Genomic DNA, 15,638 nt, shown 5'->3' with positions numbered 1-15,638 from the left:
ACAGTGTCACAGTTACGATCACCCATTTGGAGGCAGCTGCCTGAGTTCCAATCCTGTCTCAGCTCCTACTGCTGGTGAGAGCTTAGGCAAGTGCTGTAATTTTTTCTTCCATAAAATGGGGGTGATAATGGATCATTCCACTTAATGTCATGAAGATTCAATGATTTGCTCTTTGTAGGTGCTTGGAATGGGCCATGTGTGTGGGAAGCTCAGTGAGTGTTGGCTATTCCAAGTCAATGGAGAGAGAACCCAAGACTCAGCTGGGTAAGTGAGCTGCCTGGTTTCAGAGCTACAATTTGGTGAGGCTGGAGCTTGAACTCAGATCACCAGCTTATAGTCCCATATTACCAGTCAAATCAATATTCTCTGCACAGACTAGTCAGCTCTTGGTCTAGAGGTTCATGGAATGGAATCCAGAACTGCTGTCTGGTTATGGGAGCTTCTTCTGGGTGGTGATGGTACAGTGTTGGGAGCTTTATTGTCTTAGCTCATGTGGTCCTCACGGCAGCCCCCAGTGGCACGTGTTTTTAGACCCTGATGAGAGCCCAAGGTCCAAGGATGGGGACTTGACTCTCTCTGACTGCAGTGTTCTTCTGAATGCAGACTGGGAAGCTGCAGGGGCAGCCCTGGGCATTTAGGCAGGAGGCGCTGTCCACAGTGCTGACCCTGTTCTCCCACAAGCCGCAGACCCGAGCTCTCCTTGCTCAGAAATCAGGCTGCTGTGCTGGCTGGGAGAGCCATCCCTCCCGGGAGTTGGGGCGCCGAAAACTCACAGGTACAGCATGGAATGTGCAAGTGTGCGCACACGTGATGTGGATGCCGGTGCGGGTCTTGGCGGCATCTATATGTATCCCTGTGGTTCTGCGCAGGGCCGTATATATGTGTGAAAGCGCGTGGGTGGGCAGGTCTGTACGTGGTGGTGCAGCACCTGTCCGTGTGGGCGGTGAAGCGTGTGTCCCTGGAGTGTGTGGTGTGGAGAGTGTGGGCGGGGGTGAACAACTGTGGCGTGTGGTGCCGGTGGTGCCGGAGTGGAGAGGAGTCCCCTATGCTGGGCTTCAAATCTACCCTCCCGCCCCCACCCCGTCCCCACCAACACACACACACAGAGGCACACACACGCAGCTGCACCCCGGAGCCTGTCCTCCACATCCATGGGCATATGTAGCCCAGCAGCGTTCCAGGGCATACGTCCACACCAATGCCCGACCGCAGAGGAGGGCTCGCTGCCACCCTCTGCCTTGCCTTTCCACCCTAACCTCCAGTTTCCCTCTTCCCTGGAGCTCCCAAGCATTGTCCTCCCCTCCTCTCCCTTTGGAGTGGCTGTGTTCCGTCGGGTGTTCATGGTAGATCCATTCACCGGCCTTGGCCGTGGCACAGCCAGGAGGGTTATGCACCTGCATGGCCTCTTTTCCTCCAGAGACCGGGACTTACTCTCCTTGGTACCAGATGGTGTCACAGGAAGCCCCTACTGGCGCCACCTGCTGGCGGCCATTGCCCAGCGTCTGTAGCAGGTGAGGGTGGGAATCTGAGCCCAGGGACATGAATTGAGGCAAAGCCTAGGGCTTCCTGGACACAGGCCTGGGGTGAACTGAGGAAGGTGGATTTCACTGGACAAAGCTCCCTGGGGCCTGACCTAGGAGAGAAGAAAAGACTGTTCTCTGGATGCCATGCTGGGAATTCTGTCATGGAAGGCAGGAGGTCCATGCATGGGGGGTTGTGGGCCTGTGTGCGAGCATTGGGTGTTCGGAGCAAGGCCATGGCACCCACCTGTCAATGTGTCAGCTTAGGAAGATGCGGACATTCAGATACGTACAGAGGGGGACACGACAAATGCAGAAGAGATCCTGTCTGTGGCTGTGTACATAGATATCTCCTACGTTGTGTGTGTGATTTTGTGTGTGGGTGAGTCCCTACAATGGCGTGTGCACCACATATGTGCTTGTGGAGAGTTGTGGGTTCCAGCTGAATGAACACACTGTGTGATAAAGCCTTATCATGCCAAGCCCTCAACCTAGGCAGAGCCTGGCCTGTAAACTCCTGACCATGCACTGTAGAGGTTCTGCCTAGTTTCCTAGTTTCCAGCTGCTATTCCCTTCTCTCCCTTTGTGCCTCTCCTCCCCTTAATGTACAATTCATGGGGGCCAGACTCTGGAATTTCATGGAGATACTTCCCAGCCAGTCACCTTGGGGGTCTGAAGACAGCAGAACCAGCCACTGATCCCCTTCTCATTGGCCAAGAGCAGACCATTTGCTGCTAATAAGTGCAAACCATCCACTCTGCCCCCCGCCCTGTGCTTTTTCTCAGGGCTCATGCCTGAAAGAGCCTCCACAAAGGACAGCAGCCCAGGGCAGATAAAGGCCCTTTCTCCCCACAGCAAATGCTCTTTTCAAACCAGCCTCCCTCCTGTTGGAATGGCGCAGAGCCTTCTTGGTGCCCCGGAGTTAACCTTGGGAAGTTGCCAGGAGAGCAGCCGGCAGCAGCCTGCCCCCCATTCCCCTCCCTGTACATTCCTCCTTCCATGGGCTCATTGTCTTGGATCCCCCATGGGATTCTTTTCAGAGCCTCAACTCGTGTCTTCCCACAACCCTCCTGCCCTGGTCTTCCCTGGCAGCCATGACCCGCCAAGGCCACGGGCTTTTCCAAGTGGGTTTCCTAGAAAAGGCGTGGGGAGGGCGCTTAGCCTCTAAGCCCTCAGAAGTCGGGGCTCTGGATGAATTCTCCTCCTTTCCCAAACAGTGCCCATCCCTGTTGATATGTTTTCCCCATCCTACACCCAGGAGCACAACTTTCGCAAGCACACACACCAGAATCTCCCGTAAAGCTGGTCCTTCCCAGGTCGGGCAATTCTCTCTCCTGTATGGTTAAATCTTTAAGACCTCACATTGTATCCTGGTTTCTAACTACCTAGATACAGACACTGGGCTGCAAGCAGGGTGAGGGGTTCAGCATCATCTTCTGATTTTAACCAGCTGCATCCGAAGGAAGATAGAGAAGCGAGACTGCTCTCCTCACTGGGCTTCTGGTATACCTCCTGCACACAGCACCTCTCCAGCCCCTGCTACAGACTGGATATTGGGTGAACTCTGTTCTTCTGAACAACCCTGTCAACCATTAACTATAAATTCTATGATGATACGGATGTGTCTGTGTTGCTCATCCTGCACTTAGTAGGGTGCTTGGCTCACAGTAGGTGCTCAGTGCACATTTGCGAATGCCAGCTGCTGATTAAATGATTGGACATTTGTGGAATTTCCAGTGAAGCTTAGGGAAGTCACATGACTTTCTTAAGGATGTGCTGCTGGCAAGACAAGGAGGGTATGGGACGCAGGCCTCCTAACTCTGAGTTCAGCATTCGCTTATTTATAACACATTTACCTTGTGTCCAAGCACCATGGAAACTTGTTGCTGTGGTACCCTCTGTCATGGATGCTTTTTCCAAGAATAAATCCAGTTCTGTCTCCAGGCTCCCCAAGCAACTCTGAAACCCAACAAGGGGAGGAACAGAGAAGACGGGAAGGAGAGAAAATTGGGAAGGGAGGTCTCAAAATGGGGGGCAGTGAGAAAGGATGGGGCAGGGACAAGGGGTAGGGCTGCCATTTTCACCCGACCTCTGGCTCCTGTCTGGTCCCCAGCCCTCTTCCTGTTTCCTGCACCTGGTGGCGCGATGCTTGTGCCAAGGCTCTGGGGAAGGGTGGGGGGCCCGGAATAAAGACACACTGGGATCTCCCAGTATGCCCACACAAGGCCCTTTTGTGTGGGGGCTGAGAACTGCGTGTGGAGGGGCCCAAGAGAGGTCTGGGGGTCGAATGTGTGCCAGAAATAGACCCGCTCAAGCCCTCCAGCTGTGGCTGTGGGCCACTCCCGCCCGTCCATCTGTGGGTCCAGAGCAGCAGCACAGACCTCCTCACTCCTCTGCCTTGGCCTCTCATCCCTCCCTCCCCCACTTTCGCCTTGGTTTTATTGGAGCAGAGAAAGGGACAGAGAGGGAGAGAGAGAGAGAGGTGCTTTCTCTTCAGCTTGTTCTCACCTCCGCCCTCCTTCCCCCTCTATTTAACCACTAACTCACCCCCTTACTCCTGTCTGCCTCTGCCTGCTGCTCCTTCTCAACTTTCCTGGCCAACCTGGTTCCTCCTCCCCCAAGTATGGTCACCGTATCTCTGGGTCACCTCACTACCCCTTCCATACGTCCATCCCCATGCACCTCCTCTGAACACCTGTCACCTAGCAGGAACCAGGGGTTGGAGAGCAGAGAGCAAGGTAGACCAGCATTGCCCTCTGGGCTCACACACCAGCAGTTCCCCATTCCCCATTCCCCGTCCTGCCTCTTCCCCTCTGTCACTGAAAGTTTAGCTCACTCTTCACTCTCTCCACTGTCTCCACCTTTCCGGGAGGTTCCAGCCTGGGCCCATGCTCTCCCCAGGCTCCTGTTGATAGCATATTATTGCTCAGCCTCATCCTTCCAATGGATGCTAAGCTCCCGGGGGACAGGGATGGTGGCTTGTCACTTCTCTGCCCTCCTCCAGGCTTAGCCCAGTGCTGACTGCAAGCTGGTGTTCAGTGGCTGCTTGTTAACTGCAGAACTCCTTCTCCGGATGCTTCCTGAGCCTAGGCCCTTGATCTCTGTCCATGTCTTGCATTTAGCATGACTTGTTCTTTGGCTGATTCCCCATAAATTCCTGATCCTCTGCTCACATCAACCTTTAGCCAATTTCAGTGATGCCAGGAGCACCCATCCCTGGCTCCATGGGCCTCTGCAGAAGCTTCTACACTACCCTAGAAGCCCTGGTCCTTCAAGAGCCTTTGGGATAAGGCCAGGCCCAACTTTCCACCTGGATAATGCAGCTGGCACAGGACTGGACTATTGCTGTTGGAGAGACTGTTGGAGAATCTAAGATGAGAAATAGCACCTAAGACCCTCCAGATTCCTCTCTCCTGCAGATGTCATCTCTACTATCTTTTACTATTCCTTCTATAGATGGCAAAATTTTGACGCAGCAGCCCCCCAGCTTGCCAAGGCCAGAGCTGGATGGTGTCAGAGAGGCCTGACTCCTCACTGTCCTTGAGATGCCAGAAAGCCAGCATGTGGAGCTGGGGGCCACAGATGTCCACCTGCTCCAGCACCTTGCTACTGGCCTTCAAGGGCAGGCAGGGGCAGGCTCAGGTGGAGTCCTGCGAATCACATTTTCTATGACGCAGCCCTTGGTAAGTTGTGGGGTTTCTGAAGAGTGATGGCTGTGTATTCCTGTGGGCACTTCACAGGGAGGGTTGTCATTAGGGCTCCTAGGAGAGATTCCATGCAAAGCAGAGAACTTCTTTTCTGCATTCTTAGATTAAGCCACAAAAACTTGAAACATGTCTTCTTTGATCTTGTTCAGAGCTGGCCTGGAAAGCTAAGAAGAAAGAGGTGAGGGGTTGGGAAGGCTGAGAGGGTTAGAACCTGGTTTTCAGGAAAAAAAAAATCATCCTTAATTATGTACTTACTTTCTTCCTTTGGCAAGAACTTGTTCCCATTTTAGCCAGACAAGAAACGAATATAGTTTGGCTAAAATTCCAAACTGGAATTAATTGGTTTATCAATGAATTTCTATGAAAAATGCCATAAACATATCTTTGAGGCCTCCAAGGGAAAGAGTTCCTGTTGTGGCTCAGTGGAAACGAATCCAAATGGTATCCATGAGGTTGCGGGTTCGGTTCCTGGCCTCACTCAGTGGGTTAAGGATCCAGCATTGCCATGAGCTGTGGTGTAGGTCGCAGACGTTGCTCAGATCCCGAGTTGCTGTGGCTGTGGTTGGCAGTTGTAGCTCTGATTTAATTTGACCCTTAGCCTAGGAATGTCCATATGCCATTGGTGCAGCCCTAAAAACCAAACCAAATCAAACCAAACAAAAAAACCCGTAAGGCTCAGCGTATGAGAGTTCTGCTCTGCAGGTACACGGGCAGGTGTGGGAGGGGGTCACCAGCTGTCCGCCATATCCCACCATGCACATAGTGGTTCGTGCACAGCTCGGCAGCATCACACTCTGTAACAGGCAGGGTTCTGGTAGATCTTCTCCCATGCTTGGGGACCCAATGGGATGAGATACCATTAAATGTGGTGGGAACAGGTGTCTTAAGTCAGAAAGAACTGAATCTGTCTTGTCTGGTCACCACCACCATCTAACCAATATGTGGCCCTCACTTAAATTGTAACAGAGTAGGGGAACACTGGATAGTCTGGGAAATTTGAAGCATAATGAGGTTTGAGCTTTAATAAGAAATGTCTCTAGGAATTTATTTTCAGAGAGGACAAAGTGGACTGTTAGAAAAGCTATTTAGGTTGAGAAAACAACATATGGCCAGAGGCTGCAGGTAGGTGCCTGCAAAGTTCTGGGCATTTTGAGCCAAGGTGGAAAATTCTTATGATAAGAAGGTTTAGAATCCTGCAAAGCTTTCCACATTTCTCCTGCATCAGATCTTAAGATGAGATATTTATACTTCGGAAATCCAATTTCCTTTGTTTATTTTCTTCTCTCCTTCCAAGTTCTTTTAAACATGCTGACTGGTCTCTGGCATAGTGAGCGAAAACAAGACAGGATCTGCCTCACAAATGGGCTAGGCTTCTATTACGGTCACACTCACACCCCTGTGTGCCTGGGACCTGTGATGGCAGCTTGAATTCAAGTGAGTCAGTTCTAAGATCCAGATACTTTCTGTCTGCATACGATTTCTTTCTAGGGATCCTTTCAAAAGTTCATTTTGGGCTAAATTTTGGAGACTGTTTTCACAGCAAATTGCATCACCCCCCCCAGTGGTTGCAGCATGACCTCCCATCTCACAAGCTTTGGGATGTGGTCACTGCTCCTACCAAGAGGTAGGGATTTTTGCCTTGGACTTGGGCAGGGTTTTGACTCTGGCGGAAGTGACGCTATGTGTCTTCCAGGGTTAGGACATAAAGGGAAATACATCTTATACGAGGTTCTACTGGGAATACCAGCTCTTGGAACCCAGCCACCATGCTGTAAGGAAGCCCAAGCATCCTGTGGAGAAGCCCACATGGAAAAGAATTACAATTCTTTGCCTGCAGCCCTGGCTGACAGCCGGCATCACTGGCTGGCCATGTGAGTGAGCATCTTGAGAGCGCAACTTCGGTCCCCCACTTGGTCAGACGTCATATGAAATGGAGAAGAGCTGTTCCCACTGTGGAAAGTAACATATGTCCTTTCTATCAAAGGAAATCTTGGTTACTCCATTTTGCATTGGCTGAGACACCCTCCTGCAACCCCCTTCTCTTTACCTCTTCTCCCAGCAACAGTTCGTTTCAATTAGCCAACTAAGAAGAATGTGCACCATGACCTGACCAATGGGAAGGGGACAGGTACATCACACTGTTAGGGATAAATAGTGAGGTCTTTACTTCTTTGCTTTTTGGAGTACCCGCGCCCTTCTGCAAAAGTAGAGCCTTATCAAGATCTCCCCTTGTTCACATGTCTCACTTTCTGACACTGACGACCGGAGCCAGAGTCATTTTATTTCCCCAACACCACCAAGCCCTCCCCAAATTGCAGATGTGTGAGCAAATATGACTCTTGTTGTTTGAAGTCACAATATTCATTTTGGGATGTTTTTTGTTACACATATATATATTTACACACACACACACACACACACTCGCACACAGCAAAATAACTGATAAGAGTTCTCTGCTTAAAGAAACACTAAAAACACACTTTGCTGATCTCCCTGGGGTGAAGTGCTCTGAGTTGGAGCTCCCTCTCTTCCTCACATGCAGCTGTTATGATGGCTGTCCTAACCTTTTTTCTACAAAGAGGTCTGGGACCACCGAGGAAGCAGGGAGGCAACAGTGAGTGATCTATTGTTTTTGAATCCTATTTGCTCAATGGACATGGGGAGGGAGGAAGGGTCTCAGTCTCCTCTTCTTCCAGCCCTCCCTCATCCTCCAGGGTTCCAGAGGGAGGGGTAGGTAGGTGGTAGATGGTTTTACATGGAGGAACTGATAAGACTAGCATTTTGTATTTCCAAAAAGCAGGAGGGAATGACATCTACTCCCTTACCTGATGTACAACCTGCTTTATTAGAGACATAGATGGCTAAACAGTAATACCTGGAACTGCTCCTGGGAATGGCTTACATCCTTCCATTATGTCCCTATTAGACAGCTGGGGTCCATGCTCGCCTTGAGTATGTTACTGGATGTGTACCATCCTTCTTGGGTCTGAAGATTAGCCATATGCCAAGAGGAAAAGATTTAATTGGCCTCATCCCTCACCATGGCCCAATACTGTTGTCTCTTTTGAGCTGAAATGAAACCAAACTGAGACGTGTGATGACGCTAACTTTTCCCTTTGAACCTCAACTTTCCTTTCTGTCTCACTCCCTGGACCTACTTCATTTCGAACAGACTTATCCAGAAGAAATTTAATCTCCTTTTTAGATAGTTTGTTTGAAACCCTTTGCAACCAAAGTCATGGTCTTAAGCTCTTTCTGTAACTTTTTTCCCTTTCAATCTTAGTTCCCTAGCAGAAACCACCACACTGAGTAGGACAAAGTCAGTGGGCAAGTAAATACAATCAAGATGATGGTGAGAGTGGCTCCCTCCCTTTTTTAACCCCAAAAGTCCCTAGAAGAACCTGAGCACAGCACCGTTGCCATGTTTATACCTAAAAAGGGCTGGGGACTAGGTCAGCCCTGGGAGATCCAGCACTTCTCTTCAGGTCAGTTAGCTGCTTAGAGGTTTTGGAAAAATCAAGTGAATCCCACTGAGGCTTATCGCCTAGGACTCTGGATGCCTGTAGGTATGTGTGGAGGATGGAGATGCTGTTCTTGGGCATGCCAGCTGGGAATCAGCCTGCCATTGGGGGCCTAGAGATTCCAACCTTCTTCATATCCTTAAGGAAGGTATCTTGGCAGAGAACGAGACCCTAAAGTGATGGCTCAGGGAGAGACATCCTGCCTCATCAGAGTTACCTTTCATGACTGGAGTGGCTGGGTAGAGGAGGAGGTCATTCAAGCCTTTTGTTTTCTGGGTTACATCCAGATGCTAAAACTTTACCATACCAGCATACTTGCACTCTGCTGGGAAGGGAGGAGGCCTGGCTTCCTATCTTCTGGCTGGCGGTGAGCTAAGAGGGTTCATGTTTCAGGTAAGGCTGTTGTTCCTCCAGTGTTCTGGCCACTTTTGATGCATTGTGTGTGTGTATGTGCACACACACATGCTTTCTTTGAGGCAAGCTTTTTGGAGATTTATGTCCAAGATCCAGTGCTTTGTGGTCGATGAGTGCTTTTGCCAGGGTGACATTTCTGAGCTCTCCTTTGCTGCCCCTCTGTCTTCCCTCCTTGGCCAACAACACATCGTAGGGCGCTGTGCCACCCTTCCCACACTGCTTTCACTCTTTGAAAGAACATACGTCTTCACTGCAGCCTCAGAAGCTGGTGTGAGGTGATTGTTTGTAGTAGATGTTTCCATGACACTCGTTTATTTCTTCTGCAGATACAACTGTATTGGGGGAGGGGACGAGGTTGGGAAACATGAAGACTTTCAGCTTCCTCCTTATCATCTTCTGTAGAAATAGGAAGCCCACCTTCGCTTTCCTGGGTCCCCCTCACAGACCCTGGCACTGCTCCCCAAGTCCCTCAGCTTTGTGCTGCCAGGGTGGGGCCTGGCTCCCAGTCCGGTGAGGTTGGGGGAAGGAATCTTGTGCCTGAGGAGGCAGCCTTTGTGGAGAATAAGAAGAAACACTTTCACTGCTCAAAGTTGAAATTTAATGGTGATGAGCAACTATGACCCACACCGGGGGTGGCAGTGTGCACACGTGTGTTCCCAAAGGGGCTTGTGACACTCCCGCAGCTGAACCAATGACTCACCCCAAATCTTAGCGACTTTTAGAGGTCATTTTAGTCATTCCCCTGCCGTCAGTCTGGATGGAGCTTAATGTAACCACACATTTGGGTGGGAAGGGGTGCCTTGGGGAGGCAAGAGTGGCTGCGTGTAGAAGGGAGTGGGGAGTGGAGGTAACGTGTGACCCTTTGTAAAAGATCTCCAGCTAAGGACACTTCCAGCTTCCCCAGGCTGCCTTTTCTGGGTTTCCCCATCACTGAATCAGCACCGTCCTCCCGGGACGGCTTTTTGCTGGAAGGAAACCGGATGCTGGGTTCCCTACGTGGGCGGGAGCTCCAACCCCTTAGACCCGCAGGGTAGCCGAGACCCCAGGATCTCGTTAGCCAGCCCTGCAGCCACATTCCCTCCCCCAGAAACTTGCCATGCAGCGGGAGCGGGGAGCCGAGCCGAGCGGAGACGCGGCAGCGCCTTCTCTCCGGCAATGCGCATGATTCTGCGGCTCTGGGCTCGCCACACGTCAACGCACCTTGAATGGGCTCGCCCCCCTCGCCGCGACGGGCAGAGATTGTGGCCAATAGGACTCCGGGATCACCGGACGCGTCCAATGGGCGGGCGACAGGGGCGGGTCCGGGGCGGTGCGGCGGGGCTTCTCCGCGGCGCTGCCTGCGCTCCTCCCGGGCTCCAGTGCAGGTGCCGCTGCGCCGGGCGGGAGGCTGTGCGCCGAGCTGAGCTGAGACGCGGAGGGATGGGGAGCGGGCCGCCCGGGCTGCAGGAGCCGCAGGAGCCGCGGGAGCACCGACGCTGGGCGTAGGCGGCGCGGGGCACTTTGAGATAGGATGAGGCTCCTGGCTGGCGCGCGGTAGTACTATGATTTGGTATGTGGCCACTTTGATAGCAAGTGTGATCAGCGCCCGAGGTCTTGCGGCTCAAGGTGAGTTGAAGTGCAGCGTCCCTCCCCTGCGCCTCCCGGCGCTCTTGGCCGGGTCCTCCAGCCGAGCCCGCGCCTTCCCGCCGGGCGCGCTCCGGGCACCGCGGGGAGGGCGGGGGCCGCGGCCGCAGTCGCGGCAGGCGGAAAGGGCCTGAGCTCTGGCTGCCTGCGCTTGGGAGAGGACGCCTCGGGATCCGGTCCGCTTCTCCACCTCTGGCCCCAGGGCTTCACAGCGGGTGCGGCGCCCGGTGTCCTTCGCGGGCGCAGCCGCCGCCTCGAGCGCAGGGGGAGGCGGCGGCTTTCCTAACTCTGCCGCCTGGGAGTTTGCAGGTTCTCCGGCGGCTGCGGCACGCTGGAGCTCCGTGCAGCGCCGCGGCTCCGCAGGCTAGCCCGTGCGGGGCCCGGCACCCGCGGCTCATGGTCCGGGCTCCCAGCTCCAGCTCTCGTTCCTCCGGATCACACATCTTGGTAGCTGGAGGTCGGATCCCTTCTCAGGGCGGGGGCGCACGGAGCCCCTAGAGAGGAGAAAGCTGGTTCTGCGCGGGGTCCCTCGGCCGGCTGCGAGGAGTTTCAGCCTTCGGCTGGCCCTGCCCGCGTCCCGCTCAGCCGCACCAGAGCATGGCCGGGCAAAAGTTCCCTGGGAGCGCGCCGCAGCCAGGCACAGCTGGCCGGGGGCGAGGGCAGCGGGGAGGGGGTTCCCTTTGCCGCGTCTCGGGAGGAAGGAGGTTTTTCTTTCCGTTTTTCCGGTCTGAGGTGGGGAAGAGGCGAGAGGGAAGCCAGCGAGTTGGGTGATGCGCGCGTGAGCGCGCGGGCTTTTGCTTTGGAGACAGCAAAGCGACCTGCTCCTCTCTATGTGGCACCCCGGCTCCCAGCCCTTGTATGGAAACAGCGGCAGAGCCTGGAGGTTCCAGGACTGTGAGCTCACAGTGCTCAGCGCATAGACAAGACCCAGCTGCTGTAAGGTTCCCAAGGCCGGAAGGGATGGCTTCCGGGGAGATCCGCCGGGTGGACCGCAGCAGGGAGAGACCCCGAGCCCCGCAGGTTGCTAGCGAAGAAGGGTCCTCTCCACACCTTGTTTGGGGGTTGTGTAGAGGGAGGGGAAGTGATTTGGGAAAGTTTTTGGAATGGAATAGATCTCCCTGCTATTGGGGGGGGGGGGGTGGTATGAGAACAGAAGCAGAGGAAGGCGACCAGTGATTTTGTTAAATGGTATGTGATCTGGATGGTTTTACAACTCCCCCTTTGTGAGGTGGGAAACTGAGGTCAGAGTGGCAGCAGGAGCTCGGGGAGTGGGGGTGGGTGTGAGGTGGGTCCAGTTGCTTTGAGAATCCTCTCCAGCCTCATCCTCCCCCTACCTCTATCCCCTTGTAGTCTTCCAATGCCCTCATCTTCCTCCCCTCCAGTTTTTGGTATGTTCCTGCTCTGGGACTGTGGCTGAGAGCACAGAAGGATGTGCTGGGATCTTTGAATAAAAAAGAGACACTGAAGGGAGGCCCTGGAATAGCCTCCAAAGCTGAGAGGTCAAAGGGAGGTGCGTGGACTTTTTGCAAGTGTAAGCATAGAATCCAGGAAAATAGGTTTCTATTACAGCAGCACACAAAACGGCCAGACAGAAGGAAGGACTTTCCAACATTGAAGGTTGTTGGGCTGGAAGCTTATGCTTTCTTTCTGCTATGGGGAGATCCTTCTGTCTGGGGTGGCTTGACATGAACCTCTGCCTGCCACCCCTAAGGGTCTTGGTGGTCTTTTTAGTCTTAAGGGGCTCTGTGTGGCGGTGAAGGACCTAGGCCTAGTCATGTGACCTGGACTCAAATCCTGGCTCTGCCACTTGCTGACCTGTGACCTTGGACACCTTCCCTAACTTCTGTAATTGTCATTTGCCTCATTGGGGGTTAAGAGGATGAGCCTGTAGGGTTTTTGTGGACATTAGTGCTATAAAGCAATGGAAAGCTACCTGTTCTGTAGTAAGTGCTTGGGAGATGTTGATGATGGTGTGGTTTCACTGTTTGGGGGCCTGGGGGTGGGGAGTCCAAGCCCTTCTCAGCTTCTTTCCCTTGGGCCATCCAGGGAATCCCACCCAGGGAATCGGGAGCTAGGAATGTCTTGGGGGAGCCAAGTTTGCTTTCACGGGCTGACCTTGCCCAGGGAGACATGGAGGACTGCTCAGAAATCCTTTGAAAGATCTGCAAACCTGGAGTTTCGTTGGTAGCCAGAGCCTTGTAGGAGGGATGAGGGGGCCTCAGAGCCAAGAAGCTCATCACACAGCCTCTGGAAGCGGGAGACAGGGCTTGTGTGGCAGCCACCTCTCAGAAGCATGGCCAGTGTTCAGATGCTGCTGTGTGAGGGCTCAGCTGTTCTCCGACTGGCAGAGGTGACTTCCGGGAGATTCCTGAGGGGCGGGACTTTGAGATGCCATCTTAGGGCTTGGCTGAGCAGGGGCTGCTCCAGCAGAGGGGTGAAAGGGCTGGGGCAGAGTGAGGGATGGGCTTTAATCACGTGTGTCGGGGGGGGCGTGGAGCGGTTGGGGGGGCTGTGCAGAAGAGCTGGGAAGATGGCAATTGGAGTCCCTCCATCCCAGACATCTATGAAACAAGCTTGTGGGGAGGACCCTGGGCCTTTACTTCCAAGGCTGCATCCTCCTGTTGACCACAAATTCTGCGCTTGGATTATTGCTGACTAGCATCCCCAAATAAAGTGGGGTTCTGACTCAGATCCTGCTGCTAGCTGGACCAGAGCCCTCTACTCTGCCTGGCCTTGACCCTTCCTCCTTCCCGTTGGCGGCAAAGATGGGAGGGATGGGTTTAGACTTGGAGGCTGCTAGTGAGACCCACAGGTGCCTCTCAGCTGAGCAGGACTTGGCTCAGGAAGTGGCCAAGTGGCATGTGCATGTCCCCAGCATGCGTGCTGGAGGCAGGGGTGTGTCTGGCTGTCTGCACTTGATCAGGACAAGCTAAGGAGGGAACTCGTGGGAAGAATCAGCTTTTAGCTGCTGGCCCCAAGCTCGACGTGTGCTGGACCTGGAGTTGCCTGGACCCAGGGCCTGAGACAGAAAGCCGGGGTCTTGTTACCCAAGGGGCAGAGGCTACTTTCTTGGGAGATGCTGAAAGCCAGCATCTCTCTGACTGCCCTCTGTCCTGACTCCTGGCCCTGTACCCTCTGTCACAGCCTCGCTGTGCCGAGGGAGTAAGAGCAAGACCTGGGCTCCCAAGGGGGCAAGGAAGGCCTAAGATGGACAAACTCTTTTCTCCGTGAAGGGCTCCCTCTCCCCCTGCACATCCTGTGGTGCCTCAGGCTGGCCAAGGGTCCCTGGGAGCAGCTCCTGCTCTCTGTGCCCTTGGTTGGGTAAAGTAGCCTGGATGGAGAGTGGATCTGAATTGTGGAAAGAGCTGTCTTTGGTGCGAGCTCCTGGAGGTGCCTGCACATGCCTGAGAGAGCGTGTGTGTGTGTGTGTGTGTGTGTGTGTGTGTGTGTGTGTTTGCATGCCTCTAAGTACAGCTATGTGTTTGTGTGTGCATGTGAATACAGTGACAGGGGATCCAGAGTCTCCAGTTAGGAGGTGGGGTGTCACTGCCCTCCCAGTGTGGGTGCCATGGGTGGCACTAAGACTAGGCTTGCAGCAGACGCCTGGATCTCCCCATCCCCCCACTCTATACCTGAAACAGGGCAGCCCAGATGCTCCCAAAGTTGGAGGCTCAGCCCAGGGGCTCGGAAGGATGCCTGTGTCCCCAAGAGAAGCTACAGTGGGGAACACACACAGGCAGAACCCAGGGACAGGAGGAGGGTCTGTCTTGCTAAGGTGGGCTCTGGCCTCAGCTGCCCTGTACCCCAGACTCCCAAGTGGAGAAGGGGCTGGGTCCCTGGGGACGTGGGAGAGGGTGCTGGGGTACAGAGGCAGCATGGAGCCTGGCCTGCCGGGGCACTGCCCAGGGGGGCAAGCCCAGCCTGCCCGAGGCAGCTGACCTATTTTTCTTAGGAATCTTCCTGCTTTTCTGTTCTCTCTTGCGTGAATAAGCAGGAGACTGGTGAGCAGAGACAGGGCCTTTGTAAGGGTTTTGGAAAATAGTTCCTTGTGGGCCAGGCCTTTGAGTGAGGTCCCAGCCAGCCTGTTTGTCCTCCTGAGAAGAGAAGGGACTGGATGGTACCCTCAGGCTGTCTGTCTATCCTGCTTCTACCCCAGAGCTCCCTCCTGGTCACAGGCCCCGACACGGCTCATTGTGTAAGCTGAGCCTCTTGTCAGTCCTCCTTTTCTGGCTTCTTGGAGTAGGGAGCACTGATCCTTTACCATGAGTAAACATGGCTTCGGTCCCCGCCCCCCCTTACTTCTGCCCACCTGGCACATTATGCCAGGGTCCTCCCCTGGCTTTTGTGCACTTGGACCAGGCCTGCGTCCAGGTGGTGGGCAGGGTGGGTGTGGCTAGGCCTTTCTGCAGAGGAGGTGCTGAAGGAGCAGAGCCGGGTTGAATTACTGACTGCTTCCTGCCAGTGGCTCCTAGGGAAAGGGCTCGTGGAAATACAATCTAGCTGAGAGCAAATTAAGGTTGCTAATGGTGTAGCTGCTGCTCCGGGCTGGGCTGCAGGGTGGGAGCATTAGGGAGGAGAGGTGTCCACGGAGGAGGAGCCTGCTGTTCCTGCCCTTCCCCTGTGCCTTGTTAGAACCAGAAGTTTCCTGGCCAGGGCTGGTCTGGGCTCCCCTGACCTCTGACTTCTGTCCTGAGAGGTCTGATGGGGCAACGGGGCCCAAGGGCTATGAGGACACGGATGGTGAGACCGCAGAAGGTAGGGACTTCCCGAGGGCCAGTCTATGCTGGGTGTGGGGATCCTGGCTGGAGGCAGATTGTCCAGGTGACTTCTGGCCCACCTGCCTTCTGGAAAGG

The 15,638-nt window shown here is 54.1% G+C and overlaps 1 protein-coding gene across 6 annotated transcripts in view; it reads left to right on the top strand.

Annotated features, from left to right (window-relative positions):
- The window catches only part of IGSF9B (immunoglobulin superfamily member 9B), a 54,143-nt gene continuing 49,011 nt past the window's right edge, over positions 10,507-15,638 (top strand). For all 6 annotated transcript variants that reach the window (XM_021063165.1, XM_021063164.1, XM_021063167.1 and 3 more), the window contains exon 1: positions 10,507-10,767. In XM_021063165.1, coding sequence (XP_020918824.1) covers positions 10,704-10,767 — 64 coding nt within the window. In that variant the 5' untranslated portion in view covers positions 10,507-10,703. The remainder of the gene's footprint in view (positions 10,768-15,638) is intronic.

This window comes from Sus scrofa, chromosome 9 (genome assembly GCF_000003025.6).
Source record: "Sus scrofa isolate TJ Tabasco breed Duroc chromosome 9, Sscrofa11.1, whole genome shotgun sequence".
In the NCBI taxonomy this organism is placed as follows: domain Eukaryota; kingdom Metazoa; phylum Chordata; class Mammalia; order Artiodactyla; family Suidae; genus Sus; species Sus scrofa.
This window is presented reverse-complemented; position numbering and strand designations above follow the sequence as displayed.